Source organism: Scatophagus argus, chromosome 21, assembly GCF_020382885.2.
Source record: "Scatophagus argus isolate fScaArg1 chromosome 21, fScaArg1.pri, whole genome shotgun sequence".
Classification (NCBI taxonomy): domain Eukaryota; kingdom Metazoa; phylum Chordata; class Actinopteri; family Scatophagidae; genus Scatophagus; species Scatophagus argus.
The window spans coordinates 19,642,213-19,669,337 of record NC_058513.1 but is presented as its reverse complement, the minus strand read 5'-3'; the positions used below and the strand labels follow the sequence as shown (position 1 = coordinate 19,669,337).

At 48.0% G+C, this 27,125-nt stretch overlaps 4 protein-coding genes across 7 annotated transcripts in view; 3 read left to right on the top strand and 1 right to left on the bottom strand.

The window, feature by feature from the left end:
* The first annotated feature begins 4 nt into the window (after positions 1-4).
* Positions 5-10,356, top strand: slc16a12b (solute carrier family 16 member 12b). Of its 2 annotated transcripts, none has more exons than XM_046376648.1 (8): positions 5-510; positions 1,601-1,909; positions 4,706-4,809; positions 4,904-5,047; positions 5,572-5,859; positions 6,129-6,519; positions 8,616-8,875; positions 9,027-10,356. In XM_046376648.1, the coding sequence occupies exons 2-8, from the start codon at positions 1,797-1,799 to the stop codon at positions 9,173-9,175; spliced, it is 1,449 nt and encodes a 482-aa protein (XP_046232604.1). In that variant the 5' UTR covers positions 5-510; positions 1,601-1,796; the 3' UTR covers positions 9,176-10,356. The 2 variants fall into 2 exon arrangements, with proteins under 2 accessions (XP_046232604.1, XP_046232603.1); XM_046376647.1 differs by lacking the exon at positions 5-510 and adding an exon at positions 514-532.
* A 97-nt stretch (positions 10,357-10,453) lies between these two features.
* LOC124052423 (kinesin-like protein KIF20A) lies at positions 10,454-20,770 on the bottom strand. 3 transcript variants are annotated; one of them, XM_046376642.1, is made up of 32 exons: positions 20,622-20,770; positions 20,408-20,517; positions 20,227-20,319; positions 19,592-19,696; positions 19,339-19,477; positions 18,720-18,904; positions 18,589-18,631; positions 18,347-18,492; positions 17,725-17,797; positions 17,461-17,572; positions 17,153-17,224; positions 16,903-17,049; positions 16,650-16,812; positions 16,068-16,331; positions 15,837-15,940; positions 15,634-15,754; positions 15,433-15,550; positions 15,285-15,346; positions 15,000-15,119; positions 14,580-14,739; positions 14,317-14,505; positions 14,041-14,165; positions 13,768-13,941; positions 13,288-13,451; positions 13,024-13,181; positions 12,839-12,913; positions 12,525-12,745; positions 11,774-11,899; positions 11,609-11,659; positions 11,426-11,513; positions 10,932-11,071; positions 10,454-10,769 (listed from the first exon to the last, which is right to left on the bottom strand). In XM_046376642.1, exons 2-32 carry the CDS (start codon positions 20,510-20,512, stop codon positions 10,686-10,688), a joined length of 3,927 nt encoding a protein of 1,308 aa, XP_046232598.1. In that variant the 5' UTR covers positions 20,513-20,517; positions 20,622-20,770; the 3' UTR covers positions 10,454-10,685. The 3 variants fall into 3 exon arrangements, with proteins under 3 accessions (XP_046232598.1, XP_046232601.1, XP_046232599.1); XM_046376645.1 differs by having other exon boundaries at positions 11,426-11,498; XM_046376643.1 differs by having other exon boundaries at positions 20,227-20,316.
* Positions 20,771-21,780: 1,010 nt separating this feature from the next.
* bbs1 (Bardet-Biedl syndrome 1) lies at positions 21,781-26,159 on the top strand. The gene is made up of 6 exons (XM_046376646.1): positions 21,781-22,149; positions 22,538-22,720; positions 22,911-23,042; positions 23,906-24,012; positions 24,108-24,228; positions 24,443-26,159. The coding sequence occupies exons 1-6, from the start codon at positions 21,781-21,783 to the stop codon at positions 25,271-25,273; spliced, it is 1,743 nt and encodes a 580-aa protein (XP_046232602.1). The 3' UTR covers positions 25,274-26,159.
* Positions 26,160-26,542: 383 nt separating this feature from the next.
* The window catches only part of LOC124052903 (leukocyte cell-derived chemotaxin-2-like), a 1,548-nt gene continuing 965 nt past the window's right edge, over positions 26,543-27,125 (top strand). The window contains exons 1-2 of the mRNA XM_046377690.1: positions 26,543-26,701; positions 26,854-26,965. Of these exons, the coding sequence (XP_046233646.1) occupies positions 26,674-26,701; positions 26,854-26,965 (140 nt within the window). The 5' untranslated portion in view covers positions 26,543-26,673. The remainder of the gene's footprint in view (positions 26,702-26,853; positions 26,966-27,125) is intronic.

Sequence of the window (27,125 nt, the reverse complement as noted above, 5' to 3'; positions counted from 1 at the left end):
TAAAAACACATGAGAGCAGGGAGGGGGAGGAAGATGGGGGAGGAAGAGGGGGGAGGAGGAGGAGTAGAGAGCTTCGTGTGAGTGCTGAGCCTCGTGTCTCTGTGTTTCACACGACACCTGAAGCTGCCAATATCTGATCGATCAGGGATCTTTAGGTGAGGGAGAACCCTGAGGAGACTTCTGCAGCTCTCAACGTCTGCAGCAGGAACTAAAACTCCTGAAAGTGTCGAAGTCCGACTGAGTGCGGCTGTGGCGGGACGGCGAGGAATCTGAGCACACTATAATGTACTGATGAATCTTTCATAAGAGCTGAGCGGAGCCCGACAGGCAGCTTCATCCCCGAAGTCTTCATCACAAGGACCAGAGCGTCCGCATGGAGTCCAGCTTCAGGCAGTACAAGTCAAGCAAAACTTGTGTCAGTGTTCAGGATGGTCACAGCTGAAGGAGCTCCACTGACTCTGAGAGCGACTCTCACTTCTCCTGCTGTGTAGATGTGTTCAGGTGTCTCAGGTGACGTGTTCAGGTGTCTCAGGTGAGTTCAGGAGCTTCTCCGGCCGTTACAGTCAGTGTCCTGCTTTTGCTTTTGCTCATACTGCGAGAAAAGTTGTGACAGAATGCTTTCTAACATGATAACGTCTGAGGGGTGAGGCCTGATGTGTCCACTGGGGGGCGCCACAGCTAGTGAATCCCTGCCTGTCTGATCAGAAACGTTCCAGTCACAAACGTCCAAACTTCAGTTTCAGATGTTTTCAGTCCTTAACTCTCAGTCTGAACTGAAAGACCCACTTTAGATCTCTCTGATTTGAAATTTTCAAATCACCAATTTGTTTATTTTATGAATTTAATTTTAAAGGAAATAAAAATGTGATCACCTCTTTAACAGGTGATCGCACGATTATTCACTCACTTTTTTGTTGTTTTGCTAAACTGCGAGCATGTTCTCCACCGATGTTTGCTGCGTGGCGTTTGTCAGGACATGAACGCGTCCTGTACGCTCCCGACATAACGCTGCTGTCCTACTGCCAGTGAACACCTCTCAGGATGAACAGTTGGAGTTGTGGTACACAAGTCCTCTCCTGTCAGACCACTTTGTTCTGGGTGCGCTTCCTGACACTTGACACCTGACAGGCAGCAGGGCCCTGCTCTAGCCCACCCCCACCCAGGGGAGCTGTCAGCTGCAGTGAATGAAGCGCTCCCCGTCACAGCCACACGTGTTGTTGGTTTGAGGCTGAGCAGACGACTGACTGACACCCAGACAGCAGATGAGTTTCAGAATCAAACGCTCCTGTACATGTGGGTGCGCTTGGTTGATATCTCATCACCTCCAGGGTTCACAGAGTCAGAGAGGTCGGTTAATGATTGAGGGTCAGCTGGTGACTTATTGACTGAAGAGGCTTTTAGGTGAAGCCTCACACTCCACAGGCTTCGTCTTAAAGGCAGAGGACAGAAAGACAAGAGGATGAGGAGGATGTTTTTATTCTGTAGTCAACTCCACTCTCGTCTGTTGTCACTGAGTCTTCTTCACTTTGACTGAACCGTGTTGGGCCTCACCTGAGAGTCAAACTGCCTTCTCAGCTTTCTCATTGGTTCTGCTGCTCAGCTCCAACCAGCCGGTGGCCTGCCCTCAGCTCAGGAGGAGCGACTCCTGCGTCTACCTGACACCTCCAGTGCTGACGAGCCCTCAGGACACATCAGCAGGACTAGCTCATTAGCTGCTTGATCTTCTGGGACCAGACCCCTCTCAGGACCAGGACCAAAGAGCAGCTCAGGGAGTCTGGCTCCAGGAGCCTGCAGCAATGGTTGATGGGAAGCGGCAGAGTAGCGCGGTGTCGCCTCTGGATGGAGGGTGGGGCTGGGTGATCGTCGGCTGCTGCTTCATGGTGACGGTCTGCACGCGAGCAGTGACCAGGTAGCACGCACACACACACACACACATAGATACACACGAACACACACACAGTCAGTGTAATTTCAGTTCTGTTTCACTCATATCGATGGCGATGAAATGTTCAGACGTTCACGTGGCCCTCAGGATGAAGAAGAACTTTGGTGACCCTCAGACCAACATGTTAATGTGCTGAGGTCAGGATCAGCCTCAGCTGCACTTTGTGTTTGCTCATGATTGGCTCACGTTGGCATGCTAACATGCTAAACTAAGATAGCAAACACAGCAAACAACATACATGTTAGCATGTTAGCATCCAGCTGGACAGGAGAGCCTCACAGCCTGCAGACTGTCAGCTCTGGATCTTCTTTGATAGAGTGTGTGTGGGTGTGGGTGTGTGTGTGTGTGTGTGTGTGTGTGTGTGTGTGTGTGTGTGTGTGTGTGTGTGTACGTGTGTGTGTGTGTGTGTGTGTGTCTATGTGTGTTTTGTGTGTGTGTGTGTATGTGTGTGTGTGTGTGTGTGTGTGTGTGTGTGTATGTGTGTGTCTGTGTGTGTGTGTGTGTATGTGTGTGTCTGCGTGTGTGTGTGTGTGTGTGTGTGTATGTGTGTGTGTGTGTGTGTGTGTATGTGTGTGTGTGTGTGTGTGTGTGTGTGTGTGTGTATGTGTGTGTGTGTGTGTGTGTGTGTGTGTGTGTGTGGTGTTGACAGAAACAGAAGTCTGCTCTCGTCTTCACGTGCGATAAACAAGCTGCCTTGAGACAAATGCGAGTGAGTTTAACTATTCATAGACTGTGTGAGCTGCTGAGCTGTTATTGGAGATGATGTCTGCTGGTGTGTGATGGCTGCAGAACTTACAGACACCAGAGGAATGTCCTCGCACAGGATTTCTGTAACTCGCCGTAGGACAGGATCATGTTTCTGAGAACGTAGATCTGTTCAAACCTGTCTGACCTGTCTTTACCTTCTGCACCCAAACACACGCACACACGCACGCACGCACACACACAGGTCGTCTTACAGCTGTTGGTCAACAACATGCTTAAAGGTCCTCACTTCCTTCACAACGGCAGACAAATTTCTGTCTCACAGCTTCATGTGATTGTATTTAGTCTAAAGATGGAACCATAAGTCGCTCACTTGATCGACAATTAAACCAGTTAGAAGCAGTTCTGATCTTCTGATTGATGTCATTGCTTTATTCACCATATAATTAATGCTGAGTCATGCTTCAGCTAGCCAGGTAACAAACAGCCAATAAAATCCCGCTGACAGCAGCTTTAAGCTCAGTGACGAATACGTTTCGATCCGTGAACCCGACGCGGCTTCCTGTTGTTCCTGTTGAGTCTTTAAGACGTTAAGACGACTCAGCTGGTTAATTAGCTCACCTGCTGTCTGTGCAGCACTGTGTTGGTTTGATGTCCTCCTGTCTCCGCTGGGACAGATGAGCTGCGAGCCGACACACAGCCTGACCATCAGCTCGCTGAGGACACAAGAGCGTCAGCTTCCTCCGTGCATTTTGGTGGAAATTCATTGATTTTGAAGTTTTGAAATTCTGCTGTGACTGACTTGGTTTGTCCTGATGGTGACCCTGGAGGAGACATGTTTACCTGCACTGTCCTCAGACTGAGCTCTGAGAGACTGTCTGTCATGTCAGTGTGGTTTCCTGTCTGTTTTAAAGGGACAGTTCACACAAACAGAAACAGTCCTCCTGTGTGTGTGTGTGTGCGTGTGTGTGCGCACTGACCGGCTGCGGTGCGTCAGGTGAACCTCTGAAGGTCTCGATGTGAGACACCTGAACAAACACCAGTTTCTGTGTCTTACGTCACCACAGAGAGGACACGTTCTGCTGCGGACCAGAGGTAACGGTGCGTTCAGGAGCATCATGCACACCTCCTTGTGGCAGCACAGAACATCTGCACGGTCAGCACAGTTTAAAGGTCACCTGCTCACTGCGTGACCCCAGGTGATCAGGTGATATCTGGTCCCAGTCTGCCCTTCTGGTCCTGAGGTCTGCTGCCGGATAACAAACAGGAAACACCATGATGTCACAGTGAGTTTTGGCCACCAAATTCGAATCAGTTCAGTCCACGTGGACGTTGGAATGAGACGGATTGAAGTTCCCTGCAGCCGACCCTGAAAGACCGGCGGCTTGGCCGACGTTCTGTAGGTCAACACAAACCTTGATGCCGTCAAATCAGAAACGTTGTTTTCTGCTTTTGCAAGTGAACCCTCAGGTGTGATTTGACTAAATGTTAAAAGATTAAAGGTGAAACCAGTTACTCAGGATGAACGTTCACGATGTTCACTCCGAGTCGTGACCTCGCGCTCGTCACAGGTGTTCATCAGCCGCGGCTCCGATTGGCTGCGACGGAAACATGATGTTGTCCAGTTCGACCAACTGAAGTTAACGCTGTCAAAAAGTAACCACGGTAACTCTGTCAGCTGCTGCTCACTGTGACCTTTGACCTCCATCAGCCCCCCTCCACACTCTCACCTCTGACACACATGTTCACACACACACGGGAACAGCACACTCTCGTCTCCCACAATGCAGTGCGTCAGGACAGAAAACAAGCACCACACTTCTCCTGTCAAACCAGTTACGTAACTGGAGAAGTGAAGACCAGGACAGGAATCAGCTGAAACTGGTCTGTCTTTACATAACACACACACACACACACACACACCCTGACCGCCCACTGACCTGCTGTGTAATGCTGACTCAGTGCTGATATGATCTGAACAGGCTGCTTTTTGACAGATAATTGATTACTGATTGCTGATTGGTCAGTGCTCTTGCTTCCCGTGTGTGTCTGCAGGTGCATCTCCATCTTCTTCGTGGAGTTTCAGGCTCATTTTGATGCCGACTACTCAGCTACAGCCTGGGTGCACAGCCTGGTGGACTGCACCACCATGCTCTGTGGTCAGTACTGCAGCTGCACTGCTGGATGAGCTGCGCCCACCTCCAGACGCCTCACTGACTGTGTGTGTGTGTGTGTGTGTGTGTGTGTGTGCAGCTCCTGTTGGCAGCCTGGTCGGGAACCGCTGGTCGTGTCGGGTGGCTGTGATGCTCGGTGGCCTTCTGTCCTCCTGTGGACTCCTCCTCAGCTCCTTCAGCACCAGTCTGGAACTCCTCTACCTCAGCATGGGAGTCCTGACAGGTCAACAGACATCCTCACTTTTCTACTGAGTACTTTTTGTTGCAGATGGCGCCACCCTGTGGCCATTTATGAGCATTTTACATTGTGACTTTTAACTCCTGAACTAGATAGACAGATAGATAGATACATAGATAGATAGATAGATAGATAGATAGATAGATAGATAGATACTTTATTGATCCGGAGGGAAATTATTCAGTCATCCAGTAGCTCAAAAGGTAAGCAAACAAACAACCAAACAACCTGCCTGTTAGTGGGAAAAACAGACTAAAAATTTACTAAATGAAACAAAATATGCTACATAAAGTACAATAGAGTGCAGGTCGACTTAGAAGCTAAAGTCTTTAACCTCAGGTTTGCTGTTCAGTCTTCACAGTTCGTCATGTCAAATGTTTTCGTGATTGTGACTTTTGGATGTGCAAACTGTTGTTCTCTAACTGCTCACTAATTTCTGGAAGGCGTGGCCTGTTTTCCATAAATGTGCAGTCACTCTCAAAGGCTTTTTCAATCGTCTTCCTTTGCAGGTCTGGGCTTCGCCCTCTGCTACACGCCGGCCATCGTCATGGTCGGCTGTTATTTCCGCCAGCGGAAGGCATTGGCCTACGGCCTCGCCATGTCGGGCAGTGGCATCGGCACCTTCGTGTTGGCGCCGGCGGTGCAGCTGCTCATCGAGCTGTACTCATGGAGGGGGGCGCTGCTCGTCCTCAGCGCCTTCGTCGCCAACCTGTGCGTGTGTGGGGCACTGCTCCGACCAATCACACTGCGGGAGCACGAGGAGGAGACGAAGGGAGAGGAGGGGGCGGAGAAACTGGGTGAGGAGCTCACATGTGATCGACACTAAACGATTAGCAACGCGTCAGCTACATACCTCCAGAATGTCGCAGAGAACGAATCAGAATCCACCTGCATCAACAAGTCTCATGGCTGCCATCAGCCAATCAGCATGATGGATGCAGACGAATCTGATGATGACAGATTAAGAGTCCAGGTGGTGTTAGCTCCGTCTGCAGCACAGGGGTTCCTCAAACAAAGCTCTGGTTGGCTCTGTAGCTCATCATCACCTGTCTGTCTCCTGATGCAGGTAACGTCTCGTCACAGGACGCCGAGCTGGCAGTGAAACTGTCCAGCCAATCAGGAGACAGCCTTTTATCATCAGGCAGGTCTTCGTCACCTTCGTCTTCGCCCCTGCCTCTCCTGTCAGGAAACCCCGCCCCTCAGCTGCAGAGGAGGCGGTGCTTCAGCTCCTGCTTCCTGTCCAGTAAGGAGTACCGCTTCCTGCTGCTGCCGCACTTCCTGGGCCTGGCTGTGTCCTTCCTGTTCCTGGCCACAGGCTGCAGCCTCCCCTTCATCTACCTGGTGCCCTACGCTCTGAGCGTCGGCGTCAGCCACCAGCGGGCCGCCTTCCTCATGTCCATCCTGGGAGTCATCGACATCGTGGGGAACATCACCTTCGGCTGGCTGACGGACAGGAGGTAGGGCGGGACCTTCAGACCGGCTCAGCTCAGTCTGCCGGTCTGTGTTCGACCGGGTCGGTTGTTGCATGTGCATTGTGAGTTCACTCGTGTTTCCTGTCGTGCTCACAGTGGTTTTTACACAGTTAACCTCCATCAAGTCCACAGCTCATTGGACATCACTGAGCGCTGCTGCTCCTCACGTCACCATTTCCTGCCTCTGACTTTCTCACATTTTATAGAGCAAAAGGTGAGCTGAAGGGTCAGGTGTTAGTGACGTCAGAATAATGAAAGCGTGTTTTACTGGACAGACGTCACTCTGAGTGGTGGTGGTCGAATCCCATCAGAAGATGAGGTGTGTTAGCATTTCTGCCTCAGTCGGCTCGTTTATGAACTGTACAAATGAGGGATGGGCGACATGTTATCGTTATCAAAAACATTTCCCGTCATCCCACGATAAAAACGATAAATTCCCATTGATGACGTATGTAAGTGCGCGACACACCCGCGGCCACGACACCTGTGGAACACTGACAACAATGGCGGAAGGTGGAGCAGGTACGGCGGGCAGCGAGGAGCTCCAGCTCCGTTAGCTGGAACTGGTTTGGCGTTAAAAAGTCCGAGTCAGTTTACCACGTGCAAACACCAGCACAAACCGGAATGCGACGATAGCCAGAAAACTCGCGAGGATGCAGAAGCAGCGCCAACTTCATCCACAGAAACCATCAACTCAGACGCAACGTGCCGACGCGTTTGCTCTTTCCACACCGCATGGAGATCAGACCAGATCAGACCAGATCACATCACGTCACGGAGGCAGCTGGGATGTTTAGAAGCTAAGTTATTTTTACTGTTTTTACTGCCTGTGAGCCGAAATACATTTTTAGTAAATAATAGATTCTGTTCTCACATTTCAGACTTGTTTGTTTGGTGTCACTCACTACACGCTTGCGGTACACGTGTACTACTTCAACTTAATTGATGTAGTTTAGTGGCCTTTATTATTATGTTGGTGATAGATTTATAGTCAAAAAATTCCCCTTCAAGAATTGAAGTTCAAGAATTTCCCTTCAGGGATAAATAAAGGAATTCTGATTCTGATTCTGAAAAAGATTAGGCTGAATTGGTGTTTATTTATCGTCAGTTTTATTGTGATTCATACCAGAAATCATTTTAGTTCATATCGCTCAGCCCCACTTCTGACTGAGAGAACAAATGATGAACAGAATCAGAAATCAGAAAGACTTTATTGTCATGTAAGTGAAGAGGTTTCACATTACTAGGAATTTGTCTTGGTGATTGGTGCATACATAGAACGTAACAAGTAACATATAATTGATAAAAATAAAAATAAAATAGAATAAGGTAACACAAAATAAAATAAGTGAAATAAATATGTTTCTGGAGGTAGTCCAAAAGTGAGGTAGTGCGGGGTGGAGTATAGTGCAAGTGGGTGAGGTAAACAGTGCAAGTGAACAGCAGGTGGATCATGACACGAGCAAAACCAATTGCTAAGGTGCAGGGCAGCATGTTAGTCAGTTGGTGTTCAACAGTCCAACAGCACAGAGGAAGAAACTGTTCTTGTGGCGTGAGGTTTTGGTCCGAATGGACCGTAACTTCCTGCCTGAATCATGTGACTCAAACTCGTCACTTCCTGTCAACAGCTGAAAACACCAGAAGTGTGAGCCGATGAGGAGGAATCTGTGAAAACAGAAATGTTCTGATTCAGAACCGAATCCAAAAAGCCAAGAATCGGATACCAAGACAAAAGTTTAGATTTCCGTTCAGTTTTTTGGCTCTTAAATGTGTGAATCAGAGGCTGCAGGTCTGATAGGTGGTCCATATCCATCCATCCACTTTCTGTAGCGTGTAACATGCAGACTCCACACAGAAGGACCTGGACCGGGACTCGAACTGCACCACTGTGCCGCCCTTGTCTGAATCTGTATCTGTGTATCAACATGCATGTGGCCGTTTGTTGGTTCAAGGCTAACGGGACAGCAGTGTGTCAGATGGATGTAAACGCTCTAAACTTTTGTCTCTTGTTTTACCCACATTGATCGTGGACGGTCTCCTGCCGTCTGGAGTCTAAAAGTGTCTTTCTGTCCATGTCTCAGGTGTCTGAAGCCGTACCGTCTGGTCTGCTACATCTTCTCGGTGGCGATGGAGGGCCTCTGCTGCCTCTTCACGCCGTTGCTTCGATCCTTTCAGCTCCTCGTGCCCTTCGCCGTCCTGTATGGTTACTTCGACGGTGCCTACGTGGCGCTGATCCCTGTGGTGACGTCAGACCTGGTGGGGACTCAGTACCTGTCATCGGCACTGGGCGTGGTCTACTTCCTCCATGCCATCCCATACCTCATCAGCCCACCGGTTGGAGGTGAGGAACTACACCAGTTATCTACAGTCGGCTGCTTCCAAGTGATGTCTGAAACGAACCGCATCTGGCAGCAGCTGCAGTAAAATTACCACAACAGAAAAATACTCAACCTCATGTTTCCGTCTGGTATGTTCTTCTTCTCTTCCTGCAGGTTGGCTGGTTGACATCACAGGAAGTTACAGGGCCACCTTCTCCCTCAGTGGTGTCGCCATGCTGGTCAGCTCACTCATCCTTTCTGTTGTTGCCGGGATACGCCGCTGCCGCACCAAGTATGAGCCCCGCCCCCCCCATCCTGTCTGACCAATCAGATGACTTCATTGTCTTCACAAAGGAGGGACAACCAATTTGGCTTTATGGACTGGAGATGGTGATGAAGGCTCTGATTGTTCATCAGCATCGCTAACGGCATCATTAGCATTCTTCTCAGTGACTGTCTCAACCTTCACTTCCTTCAGCCATCTGCCAGTGCTTTTAGTTTCACTTCCCTCCATCTTGTTAACATCATTTTATTCCTGCGATTTTATTTCAATTCTGCATTTTCCGTTGATATTCTAGATTACTGGATTACAGTCTTCAACTGCATTCGGGCAGCTGTGTAAACCAAATTTCATGTTTTTATTTTGTAGCAGAAAACAAAGCCACAAGCTCAGTCACAGGACGGTGACGGACATGTGGACAAGACTATAAAGAGACGAAAGACGCCAACAGGCTGCTGCCGGTGTTCTCTAACAGGAAGTCATACAAATACAAACACAAACTGAGACGTTTCACCAGCTGAGACACCTCAAAGTGTGATGGAGTGACAAAATCTGCTTTAAAAGCTTGTGAAAGGTCTCTTTAAAGCTGCGGGGAGCCAACCAAAATGTTTCTGCATGGAGAGCGGAAATGACTGATCCATTCATCGATTGGCAGAAAAGTGGATAATCGATTCATCGCTGACGTCATGAGAGGACTCACCAGTCTACACTGTTCAGATGTAAATAGTTTGTGCTCGTATGACAGCAAACGCTCGGACTGCAGGTCTGGGCTTTTCATTGGTCTTTGGACACTGAGTGACTGATGGATGATTCGAGGAGCAGATATGAAGTGAGACACATTAAAAAAAGGATTCAGACTCTTGTTGGGTGTAGTTTCACTAAAGTCTCGAATCCTTCAGTGTTTGTCAACGTGACCCGAATTTTCAGTCAACACGTGTCATTCTGTCCTTCTCGCTTTGTGTTTGGGCATTTCATTTTCCGCCACAGTAACTTTACTCCGTTTGAGGTTTCCAGATGAACGATGGGACCCTGAATGCAGCACAGGATTTGATCTCGGAAACAAACACATGGTCATTTGATCTGTTCATCGACGAGTCTATCGGAACCTGACTGTACTCTGAATAGCGAGAGGAGTTTTCAGGGTTTTGATTGTGTTATTGTGTTCTGCTGTTTTTTATATATTCTTTTTATTATAATAATAACCGTGTGAACGCCTGAAACGTTTTTACTGACTGGATTTCAAAGTCATTTTAGAGTGTGTGTGTGTGTGTTTCAGCGAGTTTGGACCTTCAGCACTGAGAATCAGACAGACGAACTTTCATCAGATGATGCTGGGAATCATTTTTATTTTCATAAAGTGAAAAGGATCGTCGCACTCAGCTCTTTATTGACCCCCAGAAAAGAAAAAAAGTCCTGAAATCACAAAGTAAAAATAAACGAGACAATCTGTCTCTTCTTCAGTCACTGAGGAGAAGAGTTTTGGTGTCCTGGGAGCCTTTAATCCCACCTGACAACCCCTTCGCACAGCATAGTGTTGTCACATGACGATGATGTCACTTCCTGCAGGTCTTGGACCGCAGCTGTCTCTTAATGATCAGGTGGTCGCTCTCCTTCTCCTCCTGTGCTCCTCCTGACATCTGAAACAACACAGACACACACCTTAAACAGTTTCCTTACGGGGTCAAAACTACAAATATGTCCTGTCCTAAAAATGTCCCGTTCCCAAAAAGTGTCCTCACGTTTTGGGTCTAAAGCTCTAATGGGTCCTCACAAAGACAGAAGCACACACTCAGTCTCACCATGTGTGGAGAGTCGAGCAGTGGAGACGAGGCGGACGTCTTGTAAAGCTTCTTCCGTCCCCGTCTCATTTTGGCTGCTGTGGTGACCGGCGTCTCCTTCTCCATCGACTGTCCACTGACCAGACCGATGATGGTTTTGGCTGCAGGAGAGGACAGATGGAGACAATCATATTTAAGAAAGAAACCCCAGAATAGATGTCACAGACCAAGCTGTAGACACACAGGCCTTCCTCCTCCCAACTGCCTGGCAGGCTTATGTGACCAGTTGGAGCAGCAGCGCCCTCTGCTGGCTCCTGTTAGCAGCGCAAGGACGAACACGCCGACGTGGACGGGCTCACTTGATTTGTTTGTGGTGATAAACCTCACAGCAGGCGAAGGAACAGACGCAGTGAGCTGATGTGAGACATCAGCAGGACATCATCTTCTGCTGCGAGACGAAGACATCCAGGCAGGTGTCACACACCTGTCTGAGGGAAGGTTGGAGCCACACTCACCTTTGCTGCCCAGGATGGAGGGAGAACTGTGGATCAGATCTCCGATCTTCTGAAGGGGCCCGTCTCTCTTGTCCTTCACAGAAGGAGACTGGAGACAGACAGACAGGGAGAGTGAGGGACAGACAGTCAACCACAGCACTGATAGGAAGTCTGCCTCTCCTTCAAGCAGGTGTTATTTCTCACCTGTTTGTTTCCTCTCACTCGGTTTCTCTTGTTCTCACTGAACACCAAATCCTGAAAACACACACACACACACACACACACACACAGTTTGTCAGTAGCTGTGAGGACCCTCTCTCACATCAGGCCATAACCCAAAACTTAAACCTACAACACACTCTCACACACCTCCACCTCGTAGCTCTTCCTCTTCCTCCCTGTGGTTTTAGGGATTTTCTTCCTGTCGGCAGCTTTGGACCTCAGAGGAGAGACGCAGACGTTCTGTTTTTCTGGAAGGACATGTACAACACACCTCTTCACACACACACACACACACACACACACACACACACACACACACACACACACACACACACACACACACACACACACACGTCACAGTTGACTGTGAGCCATAGTTCAAACTCAATATTCAGCTGTTTAAAGTGAAACATGAGCGTAAAGTTTTTTTCATCAGATTTCCTGTTTAACAGTTAAAATTAAATCCTCTTTCCTGATTGGCTGCTGACCTAGCATTTGCAGGTTAGATCAAGATCTGGTTCAAATGTGGAAAACACTGACTGTATGATCGCCCCCTGGTGGCTGGCTGCAGTACAGCTCATAAGCTCCTCCCCCTCCACGTTTGCAGATGGGACGTGAGCCAAACTAAAAACCCAAAGTACCCAAAGATGGTTTCTGTCATTGTGGGTCGTTCTTATCACGCTAACGTTTGTTCCAGTGTTTTCTGACCAGTTTCTCTGATTTTTCTGATCAGTTTGGTTTTAATTAGTTTTTTGATGCTATAAAAAGGGGCTGAAACATCATGACTGACAGCTGAGCGCTGCTCCTGATTGGCTCTGAGCTGTACTGCAGCCAGACACCAGGAGGAGATCCAGATGTCCTGACGACGGTCTGGACCAGTGGGATTAGTCAAACACACCTGTGTGTTCTCTTGCAGCTCTTTCTCCTCCTCCTGTCTCTCCAGCTCTCTCTTCACAGCCTCAAACTCCCTGCTCTTCTCCACCCTCCGCCTCCCCCTCTTCTCCTCAAGCCTCTGGATCTCCTCCTTCAGCTCCTCCACCATAGGCACCTTCCTGTCCTCCATGTTCTCCTTCTCTTCCTCCTCCCGCCTTCGCAGGTCTTCCTTCAGACGCTCCAGTTCTAACAGAGAGGAAACAAAGACTTCAGATTCATCTTGTCTGCTGATCAGATCCCGAACAAAAAGTCAGATGATGACGATGATGACCAAGATACCTCGTCTCAGATCCTCCGTCTGTCTGTAACTTTCTTCTACAAGTTTGTCCTTCTGTGACACCACGCGATGCAGCTCTGACACACACACACACACACACACGATCAGGATCAGATGCTGACATCATGAAACAGGATGTGAACGAGGTGTCTTCAAAGCAGGCTGCTACTGTCCGCTGCTTTCTCACCTTCCTTCTCTCTCACATGCTTTCTCTCCACCTCCTCCAGTCTCCCTCGCAGAGCTCCGCCCTCAGATTCCAGCTCCACCCTCAGGCTCTGGAGCTGATGGGAGAATTCTGCTTTCTGATTGGCCAGCCCCTCTCTGAGCTCATCACACCTGTTCTGACTGGAGGAGGAAGTTGAGCAGTCGTTAAACTTCACTGATGATGAGCTGTTGTTCATGAATCAGAACAAACTGACTGATAATAGTATTGATAAAGCCGCCTGTCTACCTGTGTGTCAGACTTTCCTCCAGCCGGCTCTTTTCTCTCTGAAGATCTCGGATCTGCTGGGATTTCTGAGCCGACCTCTCCAGCGCTGCCTGGCTCTCCTTCTTCAGCTCCTCCATAGCGGTGTGGAAAACGCTGCTGCTGGTGCTGCTCCGCACCTCCTCCTCCTGAAACGATCAGTCAGTTGATGATTGATCTACACAGCTGCTACTGAGAGTTCGGTCTGAATGATGTTCGATGGGCTTCACGGCAGGATGTTCAGCTTTAAAAAAAAAAAAACATCTTTTCGCACAAATAAAAACTATTTTCATTTTCCACCAATGAGGGGACGTGCTGTCCTGCTCAGTCACCACGAACACATGATGTGATCAATGATCATTTACTCATTTGAGCCGAATCAGACACAGTGAAGGCTCCTGTACCGTAGAAATATGAAGCTCTATTGATTAACGACGACAGAGAAAACAAAGGAACGGGAAGAACCTTGACTTCCTGTCTCAGACGCTCCACTTCTCGTGTCAGACGGTTAATGTTGCTGCCCTTCTCCTCTGATTGGCTCTCCAGGTCCTGGAGGCGGGTCTTTGCGATGCTGAGCTGCTCTGATAGGCTGTGACACCTGTCGCTCTGCTCTCTGAGCTGCGTCTGCAGGCTGGTCACCTAGAAACAGTTATGATTTTTATGACCTGGAGGCTTCTTTCTGAGTCTCATGAGACACGTGTACCTGAAAGCATCCACGGAGTGTCTATGGAGCAGTACCTCAGTCTGCAGCTGGAAGATGCCGTTAACCAGAGCTTTGTTCTCCTTTGACAGTCTGGATGTTTCCCTTTGCTCCGACGCCAGAGACGACAACACAGAGTCACAGTTTGGACACCCGCCCAGGTCTGCGGGGGGAGACAGAGAGAAGGGTGGGGGAGACAGCAGAGAGCGGAGCAGAAGACAAATTGATGATACAGGCGAAGTTCTTTTCCTTGTTATCCACAGTTTGTCCTCTGGGTGTCCACAGCGTATTTCCCTGTAACAAGCAGCCCTTACCTGCTGGCTTCTGCACCTTCTGCTGCAGCAACACCTGCTCTTTCTTCAGCTCCTGCACCTCTTCCTCCCGTCTCCTCAGCTCCTCCTCCAGCCCCTTGCTCCTCTCCTCCTTCTCTCGCAGCTCCACGATGATTTCATCTTTCTTGTCGTTTTCCTCCTGGAGCCTCCAGATCTCCTCCTCCAGAACCACTGAGGAGAAGGATGATAAGAAATAAAGGCTCTGCAGAGTAAAAGCACACCGCCTCATCCCTTCCTCCACCTACCTCTCTTCCTCACAGGTCCTCCGTCCTCCTCATCCTCCAGAGCTTCACGGTGTCGTTTCCTGCTCTCCTCCTCCTCCTCCTCTCCTCCAGTCTTCTTCAGACAGCTGCAAGTCTGCTGAAGCTGCAGCAGCTCTGACTTGATGGACTCCACCAGAGCCCTCTGAAAGATCGACACAATTATGAGACGAGACTTGCTGTTTATTGTGGTTGATGATCTCACAGTAAGAGTTCAGGTCTGCTGAGTGATGTCTACAGCAGGACTCCTGTTGCCCCCTTGTGTTGACTGTAAATCCAGCTTTAATGAGTCAGGTGACGAGTTTCTCAGCAAGATCCAGAACCACTAAATGAGCCACCTTTGGACCATAAACTGAACCTCATCTTGGGAGGAAGGAAATCAGAGTAATAAATGTGTGTGTTTACATCTCTGGTGGCGTCCTCCACGGTGGCGTCCAGAGCTGCCTGGAGTTTGTCGATGATGCTGTCTTTCTGCCGACACATCTCCATCAGCTCTGCTAACTTCTGCTGCTGCTGCTCCAGATTCTGGAGAACAAACCAGACAATAAAACAGAGCAAATCAAGCTTCGTTTGGTTTTAACTCGGTGTTGTAAGAAATAAAATCGAGTATCAAGAAAAAAACATCAAATGCACCAAAACAACAAAAAAGGGTGACAACAGCAAGCACCACAGAAGAAGAATCCAGAGTACCTGCTTGGCTTCCTGCAGTTGGTCATGTGACTGCTGCTTCTCCAATCGCAGCACCTCAAGCTCTGCAGGTACAAATCAACACAGACACAAGTCAAAAGCATTCAGTGTAACAGAGTGAGTGAGTGTGTGTGTGTGTGTGTGTGTGTACCTGCACTGTGAGTGTGTTCAGTCAGACAGTGGTGAACACTCTGAGCGTCCTCTCTGATCTTCTCCAGGTCTTCAGTCAGGGAGTTGATGATTCCCTCCAACAGAACCGCCTGCTGCTCCTAACAGCCAATCATTATCAGTAATCAACACCAGTGATCAATGATGAGGCAGGCGGTGTTCATACAACAGGTGTGTTAGTCACCTTGCTGTCGTCAGTGTTGACAGCAGACAGGTCGACTGTCTTGCTGACCAGGTTCTTGAGGATCTCGACTCTTTTATCAGCCCTCTCCTCCAGGATCTCCCTCTCCTTCTCCAGACGATCACTGACAGACAGAAAGACATCTTCAGTCTGCTTCATCTCATCTCTCGCTTCACCGTCTCGCTCGTTCGTCACATGACTCTTACCTGTAGTCTTTCTCCATCTTGTTGAAGAGCTCCATGAACTCAGCACTCACTTCTTCTCTGATCTGAGCCTCCAGAACCAAACGCAACGCTGCATCTCTGTCCGACTGCAAACACACACAGACACACACATACACACACACCTTCAGCTTCATCAGAACCTGTTTTCACGTCTCTTCAGATGTTAAAGCATTTTTAGAAAATATGAGAATTAGTCCTCTTGATCTTGGTTACCTTCTCCTCTTCCTCGCCTCCTGCCTCCAGCACTGTGCCCTCCATCATACTCTCTTCCTCCTCCTCTTCTTCTTCCCACTCTTCACCATCTTCATCCTCCAGCACATCCTCAAGGGTCGTCTCCCAGGCGACCATGGAGCTCTTCCTGCCTCGCCCCGAGACATTTCTGCGTCGGTCGGCCTCATCAATGATTATTGACAGCTCCATGGCTGACCTGTGGGGGGCGTCGTCCACAACCACCGGCCTCGAGTTCAACACCACCACCTGGACACAGAAGGGAGGGGCATTATGGTCCTCTTCAGTACACTGACACACCTGAAGTTATAAACCAGTCAGTGTTCTGTGACGGCGTGAGACGCATGTTGGTAACCGCGTCAATGCACGACATTAAAAGAACTTAAAGAATTTCATCTCAAACATTGTAGTTCAGGCATAGCTGCTGCTTTCTCGCCATCACGGAAAGAAATTATTTAAATCACAGACTGATCACAGAGGAAGTCAACTAGCTTAGGACCCAAAGACACATTTCTGAGGTTACCTGGACAGGGAAGTCTGTGTGTGTGTGTGTGTGTGTGTGCTCACCTTCTGGGCGAGGGCGGAGAACTTGAGGACATTGAGTGTCTCGTCAAAGCAGGACGAGTTCTGGTTAATGTTGACCACCATGCAGACTCGACCTGCACCACAGAAGAAGAACTGCAGGAAGTGGGTCAGTTTGGACTCTCTGAAGGGAATGTGGTGCTGGAACCTGCACAGAAAGCAATCATCTGTCATCTTGTTGTCCTTTCAAAAGTTCTGACTGAAGCTGCTGACCGCTGAACACGCAGTGCTGTCGTACTTGGCGTGTTGGTTGAGCCTCATGGCGTTGATGCACTTCCCAAGTGTCAGCAGTGAGCTGTTGATGTTCCCCGCTTCCTTCAGTCTCTCTCCGGTGTTAAGGGTCCGAGAACAGCGCTCAGAGCCGGCCAGGTCGCACAGAGCCAGCCTAAACACGCAAACGAAAAGACAAAATGATCACCTTCTTCCAGCACTCTGACTGAGCGCTCGCCCCTACACAGTGTGGATGAAGCGCAAGCCGTCAGTCTTACTCGCTGATGCCAAGGACTCTGGGAACTCCGACGTCGTCCACTCTGAGGATCCTGATGGAGAAGATGCTGTGGCTGCAGAGACACACAGTACTCAGGTTACTCCTGTGCTTTCACATCCTCCGATAAACATTTAAACTAATCTGTTGGTCCAGCTGGACCTCCTGGATTCAGAGCTGTGAACAGGCTTCGTCATCAGCATCACTACTGTTTGGTTTTTATGTCAGTGCTAAGAAAAGCCAAACTCTGTATAATAACTGCTCTTAAAAGCTAAAGATGTAAAACTGAGTTGTATTTAAAACACTGCTGACCTCCTGCTGGACAGCTGGTTCAGTCTGGTGGAGGAGAAGCTCTGGTTCTTCTTCCCGATCTTCATCACTCTGTAGGCCTCCTCAGAGCTGTTCACCTGGACCCACCGCAGGTCTGAAACACACACAGCAGCTCAACTACTGTCAACATAATCAGCAAAATTCATTTTTTATACTGGCATCAAAAAGTCCACAATCAGATTTTCTCTTTCAGATGTGATGAAATGAAGGACAGATTCTCTAAGCCTGTTAGAGACACTCGGTTACCTTTGATGAAGGAGTTTCCTTTGACGTCCTGAGACAGACGCAGCACCGTCCTCTTCTGGTGTCCACTGGGAACCTGAACACCACAGATCAATTAGATGATGGCTCGCAGGGACTAAAAGTCTTTCACTGAGGACATTTTGTCCCTTTATCCTCACTTCTTCGAGCGTCGAGATCATTTAACGTAAAGCTGATCTGAACATCAAAGCTGGATGTACAGTCAGCACAGGGGGTCCACAGGAGTCCCGCCTCAGGCTTTGACTTAACACCATGAACTCAGATGACTCAAACTTGCATTAGTGGTTATTGGTTTTGTTTTGTTACATGCAACTTTCTAACCTGAAGTAACTTTGACATTTAAGACAAATTTTTCAGTCAAACAGTACTGAAGACATTTTAAGTCCCAAAATTCAGATTTTTGGATTTTAGACTTTCAAAAGAGCTTCACAAATCCTGTCCCTCTCAACAACCTCAACACCTACAGAAACCTGTCGATGGAAACCCAAACAACACAAACCGACCAATCACAGGTCTTGTCGTGTCCACGTGGAGTCGCTGCAGCACTGGTGTGTATGCACACAGGTACAGAAGCACAAACGTGTGTGTGTGTGTGTGTGTGTGTTACCTGTTCCAGCAGGTCGTGGATGTTGTCGTTGTAAATCTCACAGAATGAAACCCAGACAGAGAAACGGACATTTGAGGCGACGTCCAGAGAGAAACTGTCGGCTTCAGAGACGCTGCTCACGCTGCTGTCAGTGCTGACAGACGAGCCTGCGCACACACACACACACACAGACACAGACACACACACGTCAGTACTTTGGGTTAAATCTGACTAAATCTGACTTCAGTGTGAATCTCACTGACCGTCAAGAGAAGCTGATCTTCCAGACATCAGACTTTTGTCGCTCTGCAGAGAGAAAGTAGAAACACAAGCATGTACACTCCATCTCCACTTGTTTGTACAACTTTGTATTTTCTGTCTGTGTGTGTCTGACCTCTTTGAACAGCCTCAGTAGGTTCTTCTTGCTGCTGTTCTCCGCTGCCTGCTGGTCTGGAGTCAGTCGGCTGTAGTCTCTGCAGCGTTGAGGTTTCAGATCAGCACGACTGTACAGGCGACCTTCAATGCTGTTAAAGATGACAGACAAAGACCTGGGCAAGAGACCGCTGTCGTGATCTGGACCTGAGGGGCCGACAGACAGACAGAAGGACAGACAGTCAGCGTTCGTGCTCAGACAGCATTAAACCACTTCTTTAACCCAATAAAAATGGTTTGTGTAAAAATATCTTCATATTTTTCAGTTTGTTGTACTTCCTGATTATATGGCAGAGAAGTCAGGTTTCTTCCATCGCCAATTTCAGAAATCAAGTTTACGTAACATCTAAGAAGTCAGAAAGCTGACTGTAAGCTGGTTACTGTCCTGCATGTAAACAAACTGACAGCCGCAGTCACACAGAAAATTAACCTGGAACAAATGCATTCAAGCAGTCTGAAGAAAGCAGAAAATATTCACATACAAGCAGCTGGAAGTGGAGAATTAAACAGCACAACTAACTGATTAATCCAGTAATCGATGCAGCTCTGAGACAGACAGACAGGTAGGTTGTGTTTCTGACCCAGGAAAGTGAAGGTTTTTCCAGCGTTGGTGACTCCATAGGTGAACACCAGACAGTTTCCTCCACCCAAAACGTCTCGGACCAAACCCCGAACTGAACCTTCAAACACCTTCCTCTGACCGGCCTCCGGACCGAACACCTCAAGGGCACAACAGTAACCAGGATATCACATGAAAATGACGGAATAAATCACACAGATGGCTTCTTCATGTACTTGTGTCTTCTGTGTACAGACAGGTGATGTCAGAGTTACCTGTGTGAAGGTGAACCTCTGTGCCGTTTGCGGGAGGGACTTTGACTGACAGCTCCTGGGAGCCTTCAGGACCACCGTGTCTGGGCCCTCGATAGTCACACAGTCCTGAAGACCAAAGCCAAACATCAAAGAAAAGTTTATTTGAAGCTTCTGGAGCTCCGATCAACAGACAGAAACTGATCTCTGACTTTAAAGTACCAGACTAAAATAAAACTTTAATATGTCTGAGGCCAAGTCAGATTATGGACATTTTCATTGTCATTTTCAAGCAAAAAAAAAAATTCAAACTGCTATGTTAGTTATTTTTTTGATCAAAAAAGTAGCTTAAAGTGACATCTTCAAATGTTTTATTTCGCATGACCAACCGTCCAAAAACCAAACAAAGTTAGTTGTAATCGTTTATGACAAACATTTGAGATTCTGGAGGCGGAAACTTGCTTAACATTGCTTAAAACATTACTAAACATTACTTTCGATTTTTCCCTCAGGATCAATAATCTATCTATCTAAAACGACAAATCAATTATCTCAATGCCGCCATGGGTGATTAATCAGCTCTAATTAGTGAACTGAACACATTCGTAATAGGATGTTGGGTCCATGGCTGAACAGGTGAGCGTGTTTGTGTGTGTTACCTGTGACCCTCCACTGTCGCTCTCGGCTGCAGTGAACGGTCGAACCCTCAGGTACACCTGCAGGTTCTCAGACTGTGGCTCAACACTGTCCTGCTGAGAGAGGGAAAGCGAATCACTCCAACATCCAGCACGATCAGCAAGGCCTAACTGAAAGCAACACTGCACAGACGGACAGACAAACCTGCGCTGGCAGCGCAGCGAAATCATCGAGCAGGTCTCTCCTGATGTCGTCCACCTCCACCGGACCGACTCTCTCCGGCTTCCCGGCTAAGCAAGACTCCATCATCCTCGCTAACAAACACAAACATACACAAAACACACGAAACCAGTGGAAAACATCGTATAAAAACACTACTCTAAGACTAAAACAGATATTTTACCAAACACTGACTTACTGTGGATGTGTTTTATTCACCAGACACGGTATTTAAAGCGGAAAACATCGAAAGGCAGTCTGTAACGTTAGCTTAGCTATAGCTGCTCCACTCTTCTCCGCGGTTTACTTTTTAAACTAAGGCCAGAGAACCAATCAGATGGTTGACACAATAAGACGTCACACAGAGCTCCAGTATGATCTCGCGATAACAGTTACCCCCGTTTGAAGAGGCAGCGAAGTAATGGGGTACGGATGTTGGTTGAGATATGCAGATTCCTATTTTAAATTCCTATTTAGATTGTCGTTAAATTTTATCACTAAACCTGCGCTCTTGCCCTTGTTCGAATTTTCCACAATAACAAATGGAAGTAAAGGATCTCACGAGAGTATAGGCAAGTAGTGTTTTATTTTTTATGGACAATTTCGAACAGATGAAAATAAAATTCATGCAGTATTCTACTGTGTTGTAGCGTATTACAGTGAATTCGCAGAGACGTAAACAGCGGCGGTTGATATTGACGTCATCAGGCGGGGACAGCGGTGAACGAGGAGGAGGAGGAGGATTTGAAGAGGATTAGTGGATTACAGCCTCCGAGACAGCAGCTAGCTGCTACTTTAAGACTTCGTCTGGATAAAATCTGACTCTGTCAAACATTTCCTGGCGTTTTAATTGAAGAGACGTCAAACTGCTTCGTAATAAACAGCTCCAACAAAGACAGAAGACGTCACGAGCCGCTGTCAGGAGACGCAGCAGCCCGGTTTCCTTGACAACGGTGAGAGAGCGCCTTTACTGTTATTGATCAGCTGCTGATTACAGATCAGATAAGTCACTTGCTCTGACACTGAACTAAATTGTAGCTCACTATAAAACAGCTTCATTAATACTGCTGGACACAAATATCAACAACGGTACATTTATTCAAGTACTGGAGTATAATTCTGAAGTTTTCATAATTTACTTGAATATTTGTATTTTATTCAAAATAAAACTTTTATTTTACCACATGTACGTGACATCTTAGACTGTAGTTGAACTTTGAATAGTTTTATTGTTTGTTCAGTGTTGTAAATAATTTTGAAATAAAAAAATATTAATATTCTAACATGAAATAACATCAGTAAACTCACCTGTAGTGCAGAACAGGTGTTCCTGTCAGACTCCTCCCCCTGCTGTCCTCATGGAGTCGAGCGGTGATGGTGGGAAATGGCTGGACGCTCACTATGACCCGGTGGCAAGTCTGTACACCTTCTCGTCCTGCGTGGACCTGGCGGACCTGAGTGGGGATGGGGAGAGCCGGCTGGTGGTGGGGGACCTGGGCTCCGGCTCATCTGGCATGAAGCTGAAGGTGTACCGGGGCACGGCACTGATGAGCGAGAGCACCCTGCTGGACCTGCCCTCTGGCCTCGTCGCCTTCTTCATGGACCTGCATGAGCCACGCATCCCAGCCGTCGCCGTGGCATCCGGACCCTGCATCTATGTCTACAAAAACCTCCGGCCGTACTTCAAGTTCACACTGCCCAGCCTGGAGGTCAACACACTGGAGCAGGTCAGTGTGTGTCAACACCTCTTAGTAATTATTAATCAGCAGACTGAATGAAGGACAGGGTTACAGCTTTATTAAGTACAGCTGACAGTCCAGTGTGTGTCTTCACAACATTTCGTTTTCATTGTCAGCAATGTGCCAGCTGTGCTGGATTTTCTCTCCGCAGCAGGTTTTTCTCTGGAGGCTGAGTTTGTAGAAATGAAGTGACACGAACAAGCTGCGGAAGGAGCGGAATAGCCCTTTAATATTCCGCTGTAACAGTGTGAATTTCCCCTGTGCGGGACTAATAAAGGCCCAACTCATCTTATCTTATCTTATATCCACCGTGTGTTCAGACAGTGTGCAGTACATAAAGCTGACTGTACCTGTGACGTGTTCTGTGATTGGTCAGGATGTGTGGCAGCAGGTGAGGGAGGGTCAGATCGACCCTCTGACCCTGAAGGAGATGTTGGAGAGCATCAGGAAGAAGGCAGACCTCCCACTTTCTGTCCGCTCACTCAGGTTCCTCTCTCTGGACACCAGCGAAATGGATGAGTTTGTCCAGCTGCACAAACAGCAGCCAATCAGACGGCAGGTAGAGTTCATCATATGCCAGTGTAATTCTGTACGTGGCGGTTATAACAAGTCATTTGAATATAAAGAGTTTAGACAGTAAATATGTGGTCAGAAATCACAGACCATTGTTAGGAGTCTAAATAACCATCACATCATGATATTATTTTAAGGCAGCGTCAGTCCCTCACATCTGATTGGTCATGTTGCAGACAGTCATCACCTGCATCGCAACTCTGAAGAAGAGCACAGCTGACGAGGACGGCGTCAGCTGTCTGGTGATCGGTACAGAGAGCAGCGACGTCTACGTCCTCGACCCTGAAGCTTTCATCATCCTGTCCAAGGTGAACCCACCACACACACTGCGAGTGCTTTCGGCTGGCTCTGACTGGTTCAGCTGCTTTCATCTGGTTTAATCTGGTTCAGATGGTTCAGCTGGTTTCGTCTGGTTTCATCTGGTTCAGCTGGTTCATCAGGTTCAAATGGTTTCAGCTGGTTTCATCTGATTCAGCTGGTTCATCAGGTTCAGATGGTTTCATCAGGTTCAGCTGGTTTCATCTGGTTCAGCTGGTTCAGATGGTTTCAGATGGTTCAGCTGGTTCAGCTGGTTTCATCTGGTTCAGATGGTTCAGCTGGTTTCAGATGGTTTCAGCTGATTTCATCTGGTTTCAGCTGGTTCAGATGGTTCAGCTGGTTTAGATGGTTCAGCTGGTTTAGATGGTTCAGATGAAATAATATGTCATACAATAACTTATCCTGAAAAATTACTGAATGCTCATCAACATTCAGGTTATCATCACAATCACACCCAACTTACATCTGAAATCATTTCAATATCTGATGATTTAAAGGATGTTTCAGTAGAAATATGTTTTGTAGTACATTTTGGTGTGCTTTATACTGCATATATTATTACATACAGTGTTCAGTATTTAGACAGTGTTAAATAAAAACAACTTAAAGACAATAAATGTTTTGAAGTTGACTTCACACCTCATGAAGATGGTTGAACTGTTGCCAGTTGTTCTGTCATGTGATGACTGAAAATAAACAATCAAATATTACATCACATGGTAGTAACAAACGGAGTTATCTCCACCCGCTGAGGGTGCAGATGATGTGGTTGACAGCCTTAATAACACGTCAGCTGGACCGCAATGTCAACTTCCTGTTGAAGTGCTGAAACGTGTTCATGTGACTGTTAAAGATGTCGCTGCCTGCCGCTCCCACCATGATGGATGTGACAGGTCAGTTTGACGTGGAGTTTCGCATCACGGTGGCATGTCGGAACGGCAACATCTACGTCCTGCGCAGGTGAGAATCACCTGAGAAATTACAAGGGCTCATACACAACCACAGAAACTAACCCAGTACCTTTCTGACCAGATGTTTGTGCTGCTGCTCTGCAGGGAGTCAGACAGACCAAAGTACTGCATCGAGCTGTCAGCCCACCCAGTCGGTCTCGTGAGAGTCGGGAAGAACGTGGTGGTCGGCTGCACCGACGAGAGCCTGCAGGGCTTCACTCAGAAGGTAACGCGGTGCTCACATGATGACAGACTGTAAAGACCTGATCAGGAGAAACGTCCTGAGGTGATGGGTCAGTTATTAAAAAGAAGAAGCCCCAAAGAGGCCTCAAACTGAATTAGATATCTACAGAATAATGTTGTTTCAGAGCCAAAGTGGTGGACAGACATTACAGAGCCTCCTACAGTGAGCCATCCATGTGTCTCTCATGTGTCTTCAGGGGAAGAAGCTGTGGAAGGTCGTCCTTCCCACGCCCATCACCACCATGGCTGCCATGGACCTCCCCACCAGAGGCTTCCAGGCGGTTCTGGTAGGCCTGGCCAACTGTGAGGTCCAGCTGTTCCGGGACAAGAACCTGCTGAGCACCATCAAGACGCCTGATGTGGTCACCAGCATCTGCTTTGGCCGATACGGCCGCGAGGACGGGACCCTTATCATGACCACCAAGGGAGGGGGCTTGGTGGTGAAGATCCTAAAGAGGACAGCGGCCTTTGATGACAGGGATAGCACCCCTGGACCGCCGCTGGCCCAGAGTATCCGCCTCAATGTGCCCAAGAAGACCAAGCTGTACGTGGACCAAACGCTGAGGGAGCGTGAGAACGGCGCGGCCATGCACCGCGCCTTCCAGATGGACCTGAGCCGGCTGCGCCTGTCCGCAGCCAAAGCCTACATCAGAGCCCTGGAGTCCAGCCTGACGCCGATGTCCTCCAGCCTCAGCGAGCCACTCAAAATGAATGCTGTGGTGCAGGGTCTGGGCCCGTCCTTTAAACTCACCCTGAATGTCCAGAACACAGCAGCTTGTCGGCCTGTCATGAACCTGGCCATCAGCTTCCTATACGACGAGAACCTGTACAGAATGAGGAACCCATACATGAGGATCCCCCTTCTGGTGCCTGGACTCATCTACCCCGTGGAGACCTTTGTGGAGTGCACGAGTGACAAGGGCATCTCTGACATCATCAAGGTGTTTGTGCTGCATGAGGGGAAGAGCTGCCCGCTGCTGACCGCCCACATCAACATGCCCGTCAGCGAGGGACTGACACTCAACTGACTCACAGTTCTGTCCATCACAGACAGGCTCCAGACGTCGCAGGACTGAACTGAGAAAGGAAAGCTCACCCAGCAGATCACTACAGAATCTGCATTTTAGTCCAGTTGAATCAGACTAAAATGCCAGAACTTCAAGACTCAGTCCACTTCCTGTCCTGGACCACCTGCAGGACAGAGTAGATTTGTGATTTTAGTAGAATAAAAGCTGAAGCACAGCAGACAGGAAGCAATCTCCTCAGCTGTACGACCCACCTGTGGCCTGTATTTATACAGGATCATCTGGTGACCATGGTAACCAGTGTGTGTGTGTGTAAATGGTTCAAACAGAAGTGTGTGTGTGTGTGTGTGTGTGTGTTAGCTCTGTAATGTTACAGCTCAAGATGCTTCATTATTCATGTATTTCTGCCTGCTTGTTTATATATTTTTCAACAGATGAGCTCCACCTCTAGTCTGAACTAATAAAACTGTCTGTGTCGCTTCATGGTGGTTTGTGCGTAAACAGGAAACGGCAGAAATAAGAGACGGAAACTGACCGTCTCATCGGAACTAAACTAAACGTGAAACAGCACCATCTGCTGGACACGAGCTGCCAGCTTCAGATTCTGCCTGAATGTTTTTAATTCCTCACAGAAACTGGAGACAGCATGTGCTGAGTGGGGAACATCCAGTCCTCTGTAGAGTCCGGCCGCATCACGTCGTCAGTTTGCAGTTTGATTGGGTCGCATCTGATATGCAGATTCATCGACTGTTTGAGCTCTCAGGGATTAAAATCACTGCAGTTTGTTCATGAAGAAACATCAACTGTACAAACAAGTTCTAATTATTATGTGTTTTTTGAATGTAGTCTTATTCTTCTTCCTCTTGCTGAAAATAAAGGTTGCTTTACAGCTCTGTGGTTTCCTTCAAAGAGAAGCTCGGTTTAAATAAATATGATTCATTTATTATATCTGCTGTGAAGGATTAAAGGCTTATGACAGCAGTTAATTAGAATTAATTGATGAGAAGTGTTTTAGTAAATCATGTCAATCAAATCATTTTTCTGTGTGTCTCATTTCTGTAATTAGCCGAATATACAAATAATCTAAAAAAAACTGTTCAGATAGTAAAAATAAAACATGGTGTAACAAGATGGGACTTTTTCATGTTGGTGTGATGTGGGGGTGACACAGGTGAGCACAGGTAAACAGCTGCTGTTTGCTCTGTGTGGTTGGAACAGGACAACATGAAGTTTGTATCTGACTTCAGCTTCCCGTTCATTGTGAAATCCTGCTGTAGGTGCTTCTCCTTTCAGTCACACTGTGGACTTCAGACTGTGACCTCTGAGCTGCTCCTATAAAGAGTGTAAAGAATCAGTGTGAGCATGAGAAGCTCTTCTTCTGGATCAGAGTCAGACTTTCCAACATGAGACCTGCTGTCGTCGTTCTGCTGGGTGAGAAACTGAATTGGCTGTAAACGTATTTGACGCCTCCAGGGAGCTTCCAGATGTTTGGGAGCTGACATGTCGTCCATCTTAATATGCTGTTAGTGAGTAGGACTCCAGGAAATAATGTGAGTGATGTGTGTGTGTGTGTGCGCACACAGCTGTGGTGTGTGTGTGTGATGGTGTGAAGTTCGGTCAGCTCTGCAGTGGAAACTCAGCCAACAGCAGGAGGACGTCGGACAGCTGCGGGCAGGGACACTACGGAGCCAGACGGTAACACATCAACACTTCACAGCTGTTCAGGTGCATTATGGGACATGTAGGCTGCCATGTCGTCTCCACCTCTGCTGTGAGAGACACGCTGAAGAGCTGTAATAAAACATTTACTCACTACTGTGATGAAGCACCATTCTGAGGTACCTGTAGTGTATAT

Coding starts and splice junctions, on each gene's coding strand:
- slc16a12b (XM_046376648.1), top strand. CDS start 1,797: ATGGTTGATGGGAAGCGGCAGAGTAGCGCGGTGTCGCCTCTGGATGGA. Junction 4,810..4,903: donor CTGCACCACCATGCTCTGTG/GTCAGTACTGCA, acceptor GTGTGTGTGCAG/CTCCTGTTGGCAGCCTGGTC. Junction 5,860..6,128: donor GGAGGGGGCGGAGAAACTGG/GTGAGGAGCTCA, acceptor CTCCTGATGCAG/GTAACGTCTCGTCACAGGAC.
- LOC124052423 (XM_046376642.1), bottom strand. CDS start 20,512: ATGATGGAGTCTTGCTTAGCCGGGAAGCCGGAGAGAGTCGGTCCGGTG. Junction 13,182..13,287: donor GAGGAAAGTCTGACACACAG/GTAGACAGGCGG, acceptor TTCCTCCTCCAG/TCAGAACAGGTGTGATGAGC. Junction 12,746..12,838: donor GACGGAGGATCTGAGACGAG/GTATCTTGGTCA, acceptor CCTCTCTGTTAG/AACTGGAGCGTCTGAAGGAA.
- bbs1 (XM_046376646.1), top strand. CDS start 21,781: ATGGAGTCGAGCGGTGATGGTGGGAAATGGCTGGACGCTCACTATGAC. Junction 22,150..22,537: donor AGGTCAACACACTGGAGCAG/GTCAGTGTGTGT, acceptor GTGATTGGTCAG/GATGTGTGGCAGCAGGTGAG. Junction 24,013..24,107: donor AACATCTACGTCCTGCGCAG/GTGAGAATCACC, acceptor GCTGCTCTGCAG/GGAGTCAGACAGACCAAAGT.